General features: G+C 32.0%; 6 protein-coding genes across 6 annotated transcripts; 5 read left to right on the plus strand and 1 right to left on the minus strand.

Moving 5' to 3' along the window:
* Positions 1-2,520: 2,520 nt before the first annotated feature.
* BX663DRAFT_486179 (uncharacterized protein) lies at positions 2,521-3,366 on the plus strand (the record flags this gene model as incomplete). The annotated part of the gene is made up of 3 exons (XM_051524661.1): positions 2,521-2,806; positions 2,890-3,141; positions 3,176-3,366. The coding sequence occupies 3 exons, from the start codon at positions 2,521-2,523 to the stop codon at positions 3,364-3,366; spliced, it is 729 nt and encodes a 242-aa protein (XP_051382868.1).
* A 522-nt stretch (positions 3,367-3,888) lies between these two features.
* Positions 3,889-5,046, plus strand: BX663DRAFT_542923 (uncharacterized protein; the record flags this gene model as incomplete). The annotated part of the gene is made up of 3 exons (XM_051530829.1): positions 3,889-4,036; positions 4,151-4,306; positions 4,426-5,046. The coding sequence occupies 3 exons, from the start codon at positions 3,889-3,891 to the stop codon at positions 4,608-4,610; spliced, it is 489 nt and encodes a 162-aa protein (XP_051382869.1). The 3' UTR covers positions 4,611-5,046.
* On the minus strand, positions 4,412-5,046 carry BX663DRAFT_508759 (uncharacterized protein). Its single transcript, XM_051527529.1, has one exon. The coding sequence runs from the start codon at positions 4,966-4,968 to the stop codon at positions 4,780-4,782; it is 189 nt and encodes a 62-aa protein (XP_051382870.1). The 5' UTR covers positions 4,969-5,046; the 3' UTR covers positions 4,412-4,779.
* Positions 5,047-6,199: 1,153 nt separating this feature from the next.
* BX663DRAFT_508766 (uncharacterized protein) lies at positions 6,200-7,257 on the plus strand (the record flags this gene model as incomplete). Its single annotated transcript, XM_051527530.1, has 3 exons — positions 6,200-6,320; positions 6,386-6,609; positions 6,666-7,257. Coding segments are annotated over exons 1-3 (385 nt in total), but the record flags the coding sequence as incomplete, so codon positions are not given.
* Positions 7,185-8,000, plus strand: BX663DRAFT_486182 (uncharacterized protein; the record flags this gene model as incomplete). The annotated part of the gene is made up of 3 exons (XM_051524662.1): positions 7,185-7,323; positions 7,365-7,468; positions 7,872-8,000. The coding sequence occupies 3 exons, from the start codon at positions 7,185-7,187 to the stop codon at positions 7,998-8,000; spliced, it is 372 nt and encodes a 123-aa protein (XP_051382872.1).
* Positions 8,001-12,336: 4,336 nt separating this feature from the next.
* BX663DRAFT_486183 (uncharacterized protein) lies at positions 12,337-14,304 on the plus strand (the record flags this gene model as incomplete). Its single annotated transcript, XM_051524663.1, has 1 exon — positions 12,337-14,304. The coding sequence occupies one exon, from the start codon at positions 12,337-12,339 to the stop codon at positions 14,302-14,304; it is 1,968 nt and encodes a 655-aa protein (XP_051382873.1).
* Between the last annotated feature and the right edge of the window lie 946 nt (positions 14,305-15,250).

Below are 15,250 nucleotides of genomic sequence, written 5' to 3' on the forward strand. Positions count from 1 at the left end.
CGTAAGGAAGGACTCAGTAAATGGCCTCAAACACTGACAAACAATAGATAACATCAATAACCTATCATCTAGGTTAGAGTGTGCTGAAACTGATCCAAGCCTAGAGCATTACACTCGCAAAGAAGGACTCAGTAAAGGGCCTCAAACACTGGTAATCTATAACTGGGTATTCAATATTATTGGCACCAGTGAGACAACCATCCCTATGTTATATTATAAGCATACATAATATACTTATCTTAAACGACTTGCTTGTGTAATCTTTTTTTAGTGGAAATAAATTATAAAAAGTAAACAACAGCCTTCATTTTAAATCCTTATTTCGTCACAGAATAAGAAAAATGATAATGCCAGCAAAAAAATAAAAAATTGTCACAAAAAACGCATCCCCTTATGAGCTCGCACTTTAAGAGGTGATAAAAAAAACTGAGTCAACTCACTACAGTAACAATAAGAGGTGAACATTCAACACAATCTCAAAAAGCTGATGGATATTCGTTCCATGTTCATTCACCTTAATGACATCTAATTTGATGTTACATTGAGCATTGATTCAGTATTATCAATGTTGACGTTTAATACAACATGTCTTTAATTATTGTATTTTTCAGCAAATAAGAGAAAATTTCAGAAAAAATAAGAGAAAATTATTGGATAAAATAAGAGAAAATTATTGGACAAATAAGAGAAAATTATTGGATAAAATAAGAGAAAATTATTGAACAAATAAGAGAAAATTTTAGGTCAATTAAGAGAAAGTCCAAGAAAAATTAAGAGAAAAAAAAATGGCAATTAGTAGAAAGCACTTTTCTCACTATTATTAACAAAAAATGGATATTGACTTTGATATGAACGAAATTTCTCTACGCGACGATGACATTGAAGCTGTACCTGAAATCATTGTCAGCGTAATGTCAATGATGAGAAAGAAGTGGGAGTACAACATCACTGCATCAGCCATGGAGTTAGATGAAGATGCGACGATGGAGCTGAAGGAAGGGTACGAGGGTGATGAGGCCAGCAATAGCTCGGATAAGGAGGAAAATGAAGCTGATGTACAGGGTAGTGAGAGCGATTTGAAAGAAGAGAAGCCTCTCAGAGATCTGGCCGAAAAAAAAGACGCCGCTAGCAATGCTAGATGTGTGTACACTCAGCAAGATATCAACAAGCTTATTTCCCTGTTAATTGAACAGGTTCCTGTAAAAGATGCAGCTTTAAAAACAGGAATAAATGAGAAATCAGCTTACCGTTTCAAATCGCAATGGCAGAAAACAGGGGAAATACCTCAACAGAAAAAAAGAGGGCGCAAAATGGGAACTGTCTCTGAGCTTACTGAAAAACACACAAAGTTTATTACCGACATTGTTGATGAGTGTTCAACTGCAACTGTAGCTGGAATACACGAGTTGTTGCTCAAAGAATTTCCAAGTCTCTCCGTGAGCCCATCCGCAGTATACAGACATCTTAGAACCAGCTGTGCACTATCTATGAAGAAGTTGGAGAAAATTTCATCTGCTAGAAACTCGGAAGAAACTCTTAAGAAGAGAAAGGAGACCATCCTTCAATGGCTAGCTGATAAAAATATGGACTTTGAGAATAATTGCGTTTTTTTTGGATGAAGCAGGGTTCAATTTACACATGACACGCACTCGTGGCTGGTCCAAGATAGGAGAACCTGCTAAAACAACTGTCCCTGCTTCAAAAGGCACCACAATAACCATTCTTGGTGCCATCTCTAGCACCGGCATTATTGACATCTCTTTGAGAAAGCCAATATTAGTTTCGGGAGCTAAGAAGAGAAGAATAGATGGGAAGGTTGTTACAACGACAGCTAAGGTTGGAACTAGGACTGAGCACTATTTAAATTACTTGAGTAATGTGATGGATGTTCTTGACCGAAATAATATGAAGGGCTTTTACTTGGTAATGGATAATGCTCCCATACATAAGCCAGCTACAGTAAGAAACTTAATAGAAAGCAGAGGCTATAAGTGTGCATATCTTCCGCCGTACTCACCATTCCTAAACCCAATTGAGCTATTCTGGTCGAAGGTGAAGTATGGCGTCAAAAGAAGCCCTTTCGAAACTGGTGAGACACTCACACCCAGAATAATGGATGCCTGCTCCAAAGTAACTAAGAAAGACTGCCAGGGCTGGATTCGCCATTCTCTCAGATTCTTTGAAAAGTGTTTAGCCCTGGAGAAAAACTTATGAGATTTAAGTATAAGTAAATTTTTTGCTAATTGCCATTTTTTTTTCTCTTAATTGACCTAAAATTTTCTCTTATTTGTTCAATAATTTTCTCTTATTTGTTCAATAATTTTCTCTTATTTGTCCAATAATTTTCTCTTATTTTTTCTGAAATTTTCTCTTATTTGCTGAAAAATACAATATTATTCTTTAATGTGATACAATAAAACTTTGTAGGACTGGTTATTCACAATTAATTAATTCCTTTTTCTTGTTACTGGTGCATAAAACGATCTAATCTTCATTCATTTTCCCAATTGAACAAAAAAAATGTCTTTTACTTTAAGAATTGAACCATACCAACCTATCCCCTTGAGCATTGTTGTTTCGGAGCAATTAATGGAGGTTGCTTTAGAGAGCTTCGTTGAGAAATATGGAGTACTTTGGAACGCAGGTAAACGATACGCCCACCAAGAAGAAAGTAGCTCTGCCACCAGCAATGAAGAAGGATCTACTGTTAGGAAGCGAAACAGAACTGTGTTCCATATCTGGTACAAAGCATTTTCCTGCCATCGCGCAGGTGGCAAAGCAAAAAATTCGTCACGTACACTTGGAGGTTCGCCTGGACAGAGCAGATCTATACAAAAAAAAATGGATGTCCAGCAATGATGCGACTTACTTGCTTTAAAATCCACCCAGCAAATGTAGTATTTACTTTTGAAGGATCCCACCACCATGATATCGGCTCTTCATCAAATTTTGCTTTTCTTCCTGTATCTCAAAATACAAAAAATTTTATCTTTCAGCAACTAAGGGAGGGTTATATGTGCCGAGATGTCCGTCTCTCTATCCAAAGACAGCTAACATCTTACGTTCAACAACATTTCCAAATCAGTGTTAATGGCGCAGCTCTGAATGAAATTGTTCACAGAGACCAAGTATTAGACCCAAGTGATATTTATAATCAATACAAAAAAAAATCAAGAAAATACTTACAGGCGTGCAGTAGATCAAAAAGAATCTGTCAAATTGTGGTTAAGAGAATTGCGAGAAGACCAATATTTGACCTTTTTGGGCACCCGTTTTGATACTGACTTCACTTTTGGCTTTTTTTTCGCAGTGGCAACGAAACATCCTAATGCAGTCTCCTTATTTATGCTTGGATGCAACTCATAAAACGGCTAATATCGAATCGATAAAAGTCTACTTTACACTGTTGTTGTCCGTCATCCCAAGACTGGCACAGGTTGCCCGGTTGCCTTTTGCTTTACCACTGACCATTCTGTTAATCCTCTTCTCCAGTTTCTCTCTTTTTTAAAGAACAACGACTAAACCAATGTCTTGAAAATTACCATTGATGTATCAAATGTTGAATTAAACACAATCAAAGAGATATACCCTGAAGCACAGGTGCAGTGGTGTTTATTTCATATAGCTTGCACATGGATGGATAAGATAAGAGAGTATGTCAAGACTGGGGGCTCAATTAATAATGGTATTGTACACAAAGTCATTATCACAGGCTTAAAATCGATGACGTGGAAACGAAGCAAACCAACATTTACAGCAAAGCTAGCAGCTTTCATTCAGCGATTTGGCGAGTATACTAATTTGATCTGCTATTTAAAAATTTGCTACTTTGACAAAGATGCGTTTATGCGTTAGACAGCTTGCTACCAAATAGAAGTTTACACAAATATGGAAACCAATAATTACGTTGAGAGTTGGCATAATCAACTGAAAGCAACATATTTGCGAAGAAAACAGAATAGATTGATTTTCATTCTTGTGAAGGATATTGAATATGACTATCAAAACAACGTGAAGAGGTTGATGTTGAATGTTGGTAGGATGAGCTCTGAACAAAGGCGAATGAGAACCAGGCAAATATAAGTAGAAGTAATAAACTCAGAATCCATTAAAGATATGATACAGCTTGAAAATGAATCCCTATATTCAGTACAACCCTTCTCGAACAGTGATATTTCCTATCAAGTTGAAGTTGTTAATCATCAAATGGCCGAATGTTCATGCAAAGACTTTAAATACAACAGGATTGCATGTAAGCATATATACCTTCTTCACCGTTTCAAGAACACGATTCAACTCTACCAAGGTATGTAAAATACAAACACAAGGGTGAACCACTAATGAACATGATTAAATAGTTTTTTTTTTTTTTTTTTTTTTTTTTTTTTTTTTTTTTTTTTTTTTTTTTTTTTTTTTTTTTTACAGAGTTAATTTCAGCTGAAGTTAATGAGGAAACGGGTATTAGTGAAGAACAAGAAGCATCCACTTCCATTGATCGCCAAGAAGTCGACAATTTGACGAATAAGATGGCCAATTTGTTAGCTGTATATCGTGCATACAAAGATGAGCTACAATTGTTATGTGATGATGAACTTGCACAGGTCGAATAAGGTGTTAATTTAATTATGGAAGCCATCAATAGAAATAGAAGCAACCAAAATCGCCTAAATCAAAATTTCTCAACTCAAAGAAGATAATTGCACGTCTACAAAGCCTTGTTAGTTGTTTTCTTGACACTTCAACTGTTTATTTATAATTCTTATATTGCATCGCAACATCTTATTTGAATAAACATCTTGCATCAGAATAAAAAGAACTTTTTTTCTGCAACATTCCAATGAAATGGAATATTACAGTGACCGTCTTTCTCTTAAAGTGTGAGCTCATAAGTAAAACTTTCTTATCCTGCACTAAACAAACTACGGAAAAAATACCAAGCAAATAAAAATACGTTTTCTTAAGGAACATCAATATAAAATGAGTTTTTATAAGGGGCAAAAAAGTGATAATAATACTTATTTAACGCTTTATATTTGCTTGATTTTCTAACATGTTCTGTAGTGCTTTCTGAGTACATCATAAAATCAAAAACACCGACTTTGAGAGGATTTATTTTGCAAAATAAAGATGCGTTTAAAAAATGGCATGACAATTCCATGGACACAAACGACTTTTTGGAACTATGGTCCAATCGATTTTGTGAAATGTTTAGAACGATCAAAGCCAGAAACATTAAGGTAATGTGGACGGTACATGCTGGCGTGCTTGTCAAAACATATAGAGAAGGCGTAATAACATGTTTTTTTCTGAGAAGGAATCGAAAAAAAAATGTCACGCTTGAAAACATCTGTAGAGAAATTTGTAATACAATCGATTTGCAGAGGGAAAGAGTAAGTTATGTCTATCTGCTTGAAATCTTAATTCTTAACAATTTTTATTTAGGACAACTTAAAGAGACACATAGAACATGAACTTATATTAACGCATACAGTTATGACGACGCGTTTAAACAAACGTTTGCGTGACGAAGAAGATATTGATGTTATTGAAGAAGAAGATGTGGAAGAAGTTAAAGAAGAAAGCCTGTCAAGGCAGTCAAGTCAGTCAATGTATGCTTTTGAAACTGATTTGTCTGAAGATAACGACGTGTTGGAGCCTGCGGTATGTAAATGAAACGAAATTAATTCTGCTCCTTATTTACTTGTTATCGTATATAGTGGATGATAGACGGTGATAACGTGAGCAGAATCTTAGTTGACTTTAGCTCACGCTGTTATACAAAAAATCTCTTGGGCCAAGCTTTGACTGTAACTGAAAAACTTGCTATCAATCGTATTTATTTGATGAATCAACGTGATGACAGTTTTCATTATTGCAGTGAGCTGAATACGATGAAAGATAAATTGACCGCGTATTTTGAACTAAACAAATATTACCACAAGGCTTCGAATAAGGAAGTCGAGTTTGTGAACAGTGTTGCCTATGTAATTGTATTTATGGATGATCTAAATATAAAACTAACAACGATCCTCTCCTTTGCATAGAGTAAGGCTAAAGGTTTAGATAAGGAAGCTAAAGACTTGGCAAGTGTCCAATTGTCAAGTAGTGAATTAGAAACGTATGCAACAGTTTTGTTCAATTTGTAAGTAAGAAGTGTTGGGTACCACGCATAAGAAAATAATAAGACTTTCTTTTAGAGCTTCCAACTATAACCATTCATTTGATCTTGCCACTGTTGACGAGTCACTTTTCATTGAATTAGCCCTGAGCCCTTTTGTAAAAGCTGCCTTTCAAATGGACTATAAATTACAGCGATCTGGGTAAATTTGGATACAAAGACATTACCAAATTCATACAATAGACTAACTCTACCCCCTTTCTGCAGACTTTTTACATCTTTAGAAGGTGAAGTTAATCTCAGACCGGATATGAAGTTCCACATCACAATCAATGGCATTCAATATGACTGTCTTTTGATTGAAGTCAAATGCCCAAGCAGTACCAGTAAAGATGATTTGTTTAAGTTGTCGATAGAAATGCAGTTCATTTTAAATCGTTTAATAGAACACGGTACTAATAACTGTACTATTTACGGTGTGTTAGTGTATGGTAAATAGCTATGGCTATTGTTTATAACCAGAAAAGAATTGAATATTTGAATTTAGGTTTTAGTTGTTCTGTGTACAAGATGGCATTAGTTGCACCCAAGGTATATCTAATGGTGAAGATTAGACAATGCTTCCTTCCTCGCTGTTCGGAAGATTTTCATGTTGTAGTTAATACTTTGTCTTCTTTTTGCAATTGCGAGATTTGGTGTACGAAGAAGTGCAGTCAATAGCTGCAAATAAAAGAAACGTAAGTGATATTCTTGGTTGGATTGCTAAACCAATTATAGATATCGAGCAGTAAAAGCAGTAATTACCTCTTCTCCCTCCCCGTTTTTCTATAAACCTTAATAAATATTCCCCCAAACCCTTAGTTAATATTCCAATATAAATAAAAACTTTTTTAAAAGGAACAAAATACACCAGTTAGCAGTTATTTCGCGTCTTTGACAGTACCCAAATTTTTTAAAAGAGTAGTTTTCATGGCTCTTCCCAATATTATAGTTGCCAAAGCAAGAGGTTTGAAATCAGGTAGCACTATTTTTTTTATCTTAGTTGGTTTCAACTAAATACTAAAACATGAGTGTCCAAATAGATGAAAAGCAACTTATGGAATCTGAAATACTTGCACATAGAATAACTGAATCATGCAATAATGTCCCTTCATTTTACCTTGTCAGCATTGCTCAACACTCTAAAAATAGCAAAATCCCTCTATGTTTAAAGGAAATTCTCTACCATATATTGATTTTAGATTAGGTTCACAGTGTGTTCTAATTGAAGTTCGAGAAGTGCTCCAAATTAAGTTCAAATTTTGTTCGGATTTAATTGGTGAAATGCTCGATTTTATTTTCGAAAAAAACGTAACACCAAGTTCAAAAAAAAAAAAAAAAAAAAAATGTTCGATTTGAGAGTGGAAGCACTGTAATTATTTCTTTTACTCTTAATGTATAAATACCAACATATTTTTCAATTATTGTTGCAAAATAAAAAATATAAAAATGTATATATATTTTTTTTGTTAATTTATGATCTTGGTTTTACGTTTTGTGTTCCTCAAAATTATACAAAAAAAAAACATTATAAATTAATATAGGAAAAAAGAAAACAATATGATTGACTTTTAATCATAGGATGCACTAAACAAGCACAAATTTAAATTTACACGTAAGTTTATATATAAACATACTCTTTACAAGATGGTTACAATGTGTATTAATAGTCTGTTATTTAACACATTGCTGCTTATTATTATTATTACTTCAGTATTTGCTCACAGGGTCAGAAACTACATGTCAATACATGAATAGTATTCAAAAGATTAATGTAGCTACCTTGAGCAACTTTTATTTTATAATTAAGTTTAATCATTGGTACACAACTGATACAATCTAACATTATTAAAAAAACGTGCTCTTTTTTTTTTTTTTTTTTTTTTTTTTTTTTTTTTTTTTTTTTTTTTTTTTTTTTTTTAATTAAATATTTTTTTTTCCTTAGGCGCACAAATACGCGTGTCAATCTTTCTCTATAACAATATATAAGAAAATAAATTTTATTATAACTTTTTTTGTTGTTGCCAAAAGGGATTAAATGAGTATCCTTTGAAAAAGGATATATTCTTCTCGCCAGTATATAGAAGCCGATAGTATTCCTTTTTTTTCACTTTTTTTTTTTCTTTAAAGAAGAAAATAAAATAAAGCCACACCAGACAAGTCGGATTAGTTTGGACCACTTACTCTTCAACACAACGACAAGACCTTGAATTGGTCCTACTCCTTTAACCAAAGGAGAAGAAGGAGGAAATTATTGTTGTTATTTGTAACTATCCCTTTTCCTCCTTCTCCTCCTCCCCTAAGGACCAGAGTATATACCTGTCAAAGGACAGGCGACCATATGGGAAGGTGATTAAAAGAAAATGTCACACCTTCCCTTTCTCTCCTCTTTATACACGTCTTTATAGGAGAGTTGAGGACACAACTCCAAAGGGAAGGAAGACACAACAACACCATTCTGGTAAGACAAGTTGTTCTTTTTTTAGAAGAACAGCTTCTAAAAAAAATGATCCTTTATTGAAAGGATTCCCAAACGGAAGAAAAGAAAATCTTGTCCAAAGATATCCTTACCAGTTGGGCAAAGGAGGAAGAGACAACCGCGAGCAGCAATAGCTTCTTATAAAATATTCTTATCTGTATACTTCAGAGTGACTTTTACTATGACAATTGGATATAAAAACATATTTATTAAAGTTCATTTTTTTTTTTTGAAGTTTTATAGAAGAGAAAAAAAAAGTATGAGAGAGGAAAAAAAAAGTTACGAAATTCTAAATATCAAAAGATCATCTTTTAGTTATGGTGTTGATTTTCTATGTCTGCGTCACCAGTCGAGTTTCAAAATTTAAGGCACACCCGTAACATAAGTTTGAAACTTTAATTTCAGACATAATGAAACGATTTGAAAATAATTTTGAGACCCAATAAAATAAAATATCTGAATCAAAGAACAAAGAATTTCACTCCTTCGTGTGGTTGAATGACCACTTGATTATATTTGACAATTAATTAAAATATGAGAATAGGTTTATTAATACGAATTACAATAAATCACATTATACAAATATAAAATACTAGTAAACAATTAGTTAAATAAGAACTATGACATATATATATTGTGTAATTACCCTAGCTTAACGAGTAACCTACTAGTGGAAGGAGTAATGATAATAACAAGCAAATCTGTATAATAACGAAGATAGTTGTAATTATGCTAGCAATTATTCATTTGCAATAATAACAAACTGTAAAGCATTATCTTGATTAGGTCACAAATCCTTAATATTAGTATACCTTAGGGCTAGTTTAAATTATCTTAACTCTTCGGCTTTATTTCTTTCTCTCTCTCTCTCTCTCTTCATCCTTTTTACCTCGCGCTTCTTTATGATATCTCATTCAATAATCTATGCGGAAGCTGAAAGGTTAATTCAAGCAGGAAAAAAAAAGACGACACAACACACAAGGCTTATCAGAAACTACCTAAAAATCGTATAAACAATATGGTCATGCATCAGTAAAAAAAGCACTGATTGCCCTCGTCATATTTTCATTTTAAACATATTAATACAAAGAGATTTTGAAAGATTGTATCAAAGATATACAGTATCATTGACTTTTGCGTCATTCTTGTTTAATAACAACAATGTATAATTCTTTTAGAAAAAAATAATTCGTTTGTTTTCTTTTCTCTGTGAGATTGTTATTAAGGCCCAACTTTTAGTGAATTACTGGATCTGTAACGAAATATTTATACATATATATTTGAATAAAATTATTTATAGGATTATCTACAATAATATTACTATTCAAAAAATTCAAGCAAAATATCAGGGCTTAGGAAACCTTTTGGAAACATAGTATTATTTAGCTGGTCTCAATGGAGTCTCTTTTATTGTTCAAAAAGGTGATTAAAGTAATTATGAGGATACTATTGGCAGCTGCTTTATATATGCCGTACATATATAGATGTAACTAATAACAGTTATTACTATACCTAATAGGAACTTGATATAAGGGATATCACGAATTTAGTTTACAATCCTATACTGAATCACGTATGGCTTCAAACTACCGAACAAATACAAATTGCTAAGGATATATTCCATAGCAATGATACAATATCAAGTCTAATAACAAGGCTTCAAATCTTACTAAATACTAAAATCCGTCCCTTAAGAAACAAACTTACTATGACTCCCCCTTACAAAGTCAACTCTTACTGGATTTTCTCATCCTATTGTACTTTTCCTCAAGTATATTCTTACAACTTAAGAAATTTTAATTCAATAACAACAGCGACAGTAATATCAGCAGCAAGATACGATAGCTCAAAGCTTTTTGCTTGATTCCCTCGCCCAAGTATGAAATGATGATTTATAAAAATCGATAGTTAGAATATATATTGATTTCGAAAAAAAAAAAAAAAAAAAAAAAAAAAAAAAAAAAAAAAACTGCATACTAGAAGGTAAATTATTTAAGATTTAGAATATATACTATAACAAATTTAACAAAAGCTTGCAAGAATTTATTGACTAACCATCTCAAAAAGGACAAAAAATTAATGAACAACATATATACATTTATAATTTACTTCTGTAGGAGGATTCAAGAAGAAAGATCTCTTAGATCTTATAAAATTTGAGTTACAAGATTTTGCAATTGAAGAAATAAATGAATATTTTAGATTTTGTACAACAAATCCCAGAAGAATCGATGCGTTTATTTCATATCATGACAATGATCGAACAAGACAATTGTCAACCATTGAATATTATAGTATGCCTGACAGTCCAAGGCGAAACAAAAAAGAAGATAGACTTAAGTAGCAGCTTGGATTCAAGGAAATCGAAACAAAGATTTCATCTCTAAAAAAAAACAACACCTGAGGAACAATTTCGTTGGTATGCTCAATACTTATGCAATGCTTGTTAAACAAGAAATTTAAGGAACTTTGTTGATCAAGACGAAAATGCTATTCATTATATATTAAATTTGTAACAGAGACAGTCTTGACAGTAAAGAGTATGTTCTTTATATCAGAGTAAATTTGGTTGGGAAAGGATTGATCTGCTATCTTTTCAAGAGATCAGCAACAAATCATCATAACAAATGCGGTTGGTTCTTACTTTGGAGAGCTTTCTTAAAAATGTTTACAGGTAAATATTTATATGAAAATGCATTTGTACTTTATTCAAAATTTAATCTTCTCTTTTTTCCTAAAATAAATCCTTTTTTTTTTTGGTCTAATTTGTTGGATCGTATAGTCTAACTTCGAATGTTTTATTGGTCTCAAAACTGTTTTCGAATCATGTTATTATTTTTAAAAATTGTCTGAAATTGAAGTGAAAACAATGTGGTTTGAAACAGTTTTAGTACCAAACAGATGGAATTTTAGATACCGCTAAAATGATCGTTTATTTAATTTGATACTATAATAAACATTGAGATTTATAAAACTTTTAGCTAACTACTATAAAAAGGATTTTTTTTAAAAAAAAAACATATACATTTACTACATATGTTAATATGAACATTATTATTGCTAAACTGTATAATCCTCATCCGATTTTTTTTTCGTTTTGGTACTCTAAAAAATGCCCCTGAAATCATCATGAAATACATTTTACTTTGAAGAAACGCGTGTTTTCTTTCAGTATTAGTGAGAATTTCAACAGGCAAATTAAAAATAATTTTTATTAGTTTTCTAAATTCTGTATTATTAAGCTTCTATTTTATTTTTCCTTGGTTTTTAAAATCAGTAAAACTTAATATCAAAATAGAATTTGTAATTCTAAATATTGAACGTATAGCTTTATCATTCTCTCAGCGAAACAAGTGTCAATGAGAATTACACTATAAGATTATTATGTAATATTGTTGTTATCATTCATGAAAGAAAAAATTACACTAAAATTCCTAGTCTATTAATAATATGAATATTTAAATCATTGTATCTAAAATAAAACCCCTTTTCTACAATGTACCTTTATATACATATATGAATAATACCCCTTATCATGTCTAAGAGCACCTTTTTTTTTAATTTGCTATTTAAGCTAGTAATAAAAATGACATTATACTTAAACAAAGAAACCAAAATTATATAAATATGTATATATATGTATCTACATGAGTCAGAAAAAAACAAAAAAAGGCTGCTTTAATTTACACAGATCAATAAAATGATAGACGAAAATTTACCTTCAGAACTCTTATCTAGTATTTTTAAGAACATTGAAACATATTCTGATATAAGTCAATGTCAACTCGTCTGCAAAAAATGGTATTTACCCGCTCAGAAGAGGCTATATCAGAATATTTTTTTATTTTCACCAAAAGACGCGATCAAATTTTCAAATACAATCTTGAAGTCTTCAACAACATATTCAAAATTAGGTTTATTGGTTCGAAATGTAACCTTATTAGATCGATGTGCTACTTTTGAAAACTCCTATGATAAAGATCTACCTGAATGGTTAGATGCCTTTGTAAATCATCTTGCTTTCCTTTGTCCTCATTTGGAGGCACTATACTGTGGAAATATACATTTGAAGTCATTTTGGGAAAAGATCAAGAATATATTGAGTACTCATACATGCTGGCCTCGGTTAACATATATAGAACACCCGCAGACAGTCGAAGCAAACGAATATTATTTGTATACAGCTATTGCTGCTCGACATACTCTCAAAAGTCTCGTACTTCGTGATAGCTTTGGACCCTTTCATAAGGTTAAATATAGAGATTTTTTTAGTAGCTGCTTGTCAAATGTAGGGGACACATTTGTAAATTTAGAAACACTCGAATTACACAAAATGACTCAGTCACATGTAGCCCAGTTTGATCTTATCCTCAACACTCTACCATCAACCTTGAAATCACTGTACATTATTATGGATTTACCTGAAGTGTATGTAATGACAGAGACGCAACAAAGTACTCTAGGACGTATTTTAAGACGCCGTAATACAAACCCTGGTATCTTTATCACTCTCTCTGATTGCAATACCAGTTATAGTATTAGTAATTGGGCAACTCTTCGGCCGCTTGATAAAATTACACAAGTTGTCGGTAAGGTTTTACTGCATAATAATGATTCTTTACTTTATATCATGTATAAGTTTCCTCATCTATACCATATTAATATGGAACTCCAGCCTGTAAGTCATTTAAAACAGACTGTTGAGCTTTTACCTTCTCGTATCTTGCAATTCTTTAAATTTGTTACTAAAATACCTTGCTATGATATCCACTTCTATATGGCAAACATCAAGGACACTGCCACACACATCTTTAGTGAATCATTCTGTGGGATTGTTCACTTTGGTTTCCAGACCTCTATCAAACTTCCTAAAATTCGTATTCATAACAATCCGCATAACCCCATGCAACAGGTCTTAAGTATGAGTTTACCTATCATGCAAACGACTAAAATAAATGAATATATTCAACAAATAGAACTGATCCAACTTTTGGGCAATCGCTGGTCCTATTTCATTTTATCCTGTGCACCATTCTTTAATGAGAGTAACCCCCATTTAAACCTTTCTCAAATATGTGAGCCCTCACTATTCCATTTCATTACAGGATACTGTATTGATCTAGTTTTACAACATTGTCCTAATCTCAAATACTTTGAATGGAGTCATTCACAGCTTCTACAATGTGATCCTAAAAACCCATGCATTAATTGGTCCATTCATACTTTCGCAATTGCCTCTTCCTGGGTGAATGAAAGCGTATTTTATGGTCTATCATATCGTCTTCAAGGCCTGAAGGACTTGTATTTAAGTGACTGTCGCTTTATATCAGATATCGGTAGATGCAGTCCTTGGCGAAATAACACAAATTGTGTCTATCTCAATATGCCATATACGACCTTTGATTGCATTCATATATTGAAGACATCATTTGATGCTTGCTTTGTAAAGCTATCCATGCCTCATAGTAATAAACAACATTTAATTTTTATTCATCAGGAAAGTACAGAGCTAGCTTATCTTGATGAAACAGAGTATCAAAGACTTTCGAATATCTATAAAGGTGCAATGTATGTGGATGTGTATTGCCGACGTCTTGAAAAGCTCATCATTAGAAATAAGTTTTTTGGTAACAAAACTTTTGATATCGAAAATATAATTCCCAAATAAATATAGATAACAATAAAAAATCTTTTTATATAACAACGTAAGAATTTTTTTTTTTGTAAATTGTGTACCTAAGTGATTAGATTAGAGAATTAATGTTTACATATAACTGTTATTTTTTTCAAAGTATTTGTAAAAAATGTTGATAAATTTTTGTTAAAATTATATAGACATATAATAATAGAGTAACAAATATAAAGAATGATAATGTAGCATTATATGAAAGGATATAAAATTATAAATAGTATATTAAAAAAAAAGAGACATACAATATATATCTTTATAAAGTTATTATCTAGTTGAAAATAAGTGTGGCTTTTTACACTTATAATACCATATAAAGAAGGTTTCTTCTGTTCTGCAAGACAGCGAAGAGTATATGAATGATTTTTATTGCAAATACTTGGAGATTGTTTCTTATATTGCATAGGTAGCAAGATGTAGTTCAGCCAGTGTACAGTGCCTTTAGCATAGAAGGTTTCATAGTGCCCTTAGTATTATGCAAATATAAAGGCTCTTGTGTTATTTTACACATCAAATCTGCTCTAGACTTAAAATTGGAAGATAAACTTAAATGATCATCACTGGTCTTAGATCAGTGAAGAAAGAAAGAGAATAAAATTACAAAAACAAAGAAAAGTCAATACTTAGCTCTCTTTATAGTTTTTTTTTCCTTCTCCTTCTTCTACTAACAAATACCCTTTGATCCATACTATAGTCTATATTTGAAATATTTGATCTAGAGAAAATAACAGTATTCAACCTGAATCTTTCAATACAACAACGATTTTCGGATAGTTAATTATCATCACTTATACATACACTTCAACATTTTCCCTTTTATATCTCAAAAGTGGGTTTTCTTTTCTTTCCTTTTTTCCATAGCGATCTGATCAGGGCAAAACAGCATATAAATGCTTTGTGCTTATTGGTCTTTTTTAAAAAAAAA

Source organism: Cokeromyces recurvatus (genome assembly GCF_025118155.1).
Source record: "Cokeromyces recurvatus strain NRRL 2243 chromosome Unknown BX663scaffold_12, whole genome shotgun sequence".
Lineage (NCBI taxonomy): Eukaryota > Fungi > Mucoromycota > Mucoromycetes > Mucorales > Mucoraceae > Cokeromyces > Cokeromyces recurvatus.

What these genes read in the sequence shown, in the direction of transcription:
- BX663DRAFT_508759 (XM_051527529.1), bottom strand. Translation starts at nt 4,968, where the DNA reads ATGTTCCTTAAGAAAACGTATTTTTATTTGCTTGGTATTTTTTCCGTA.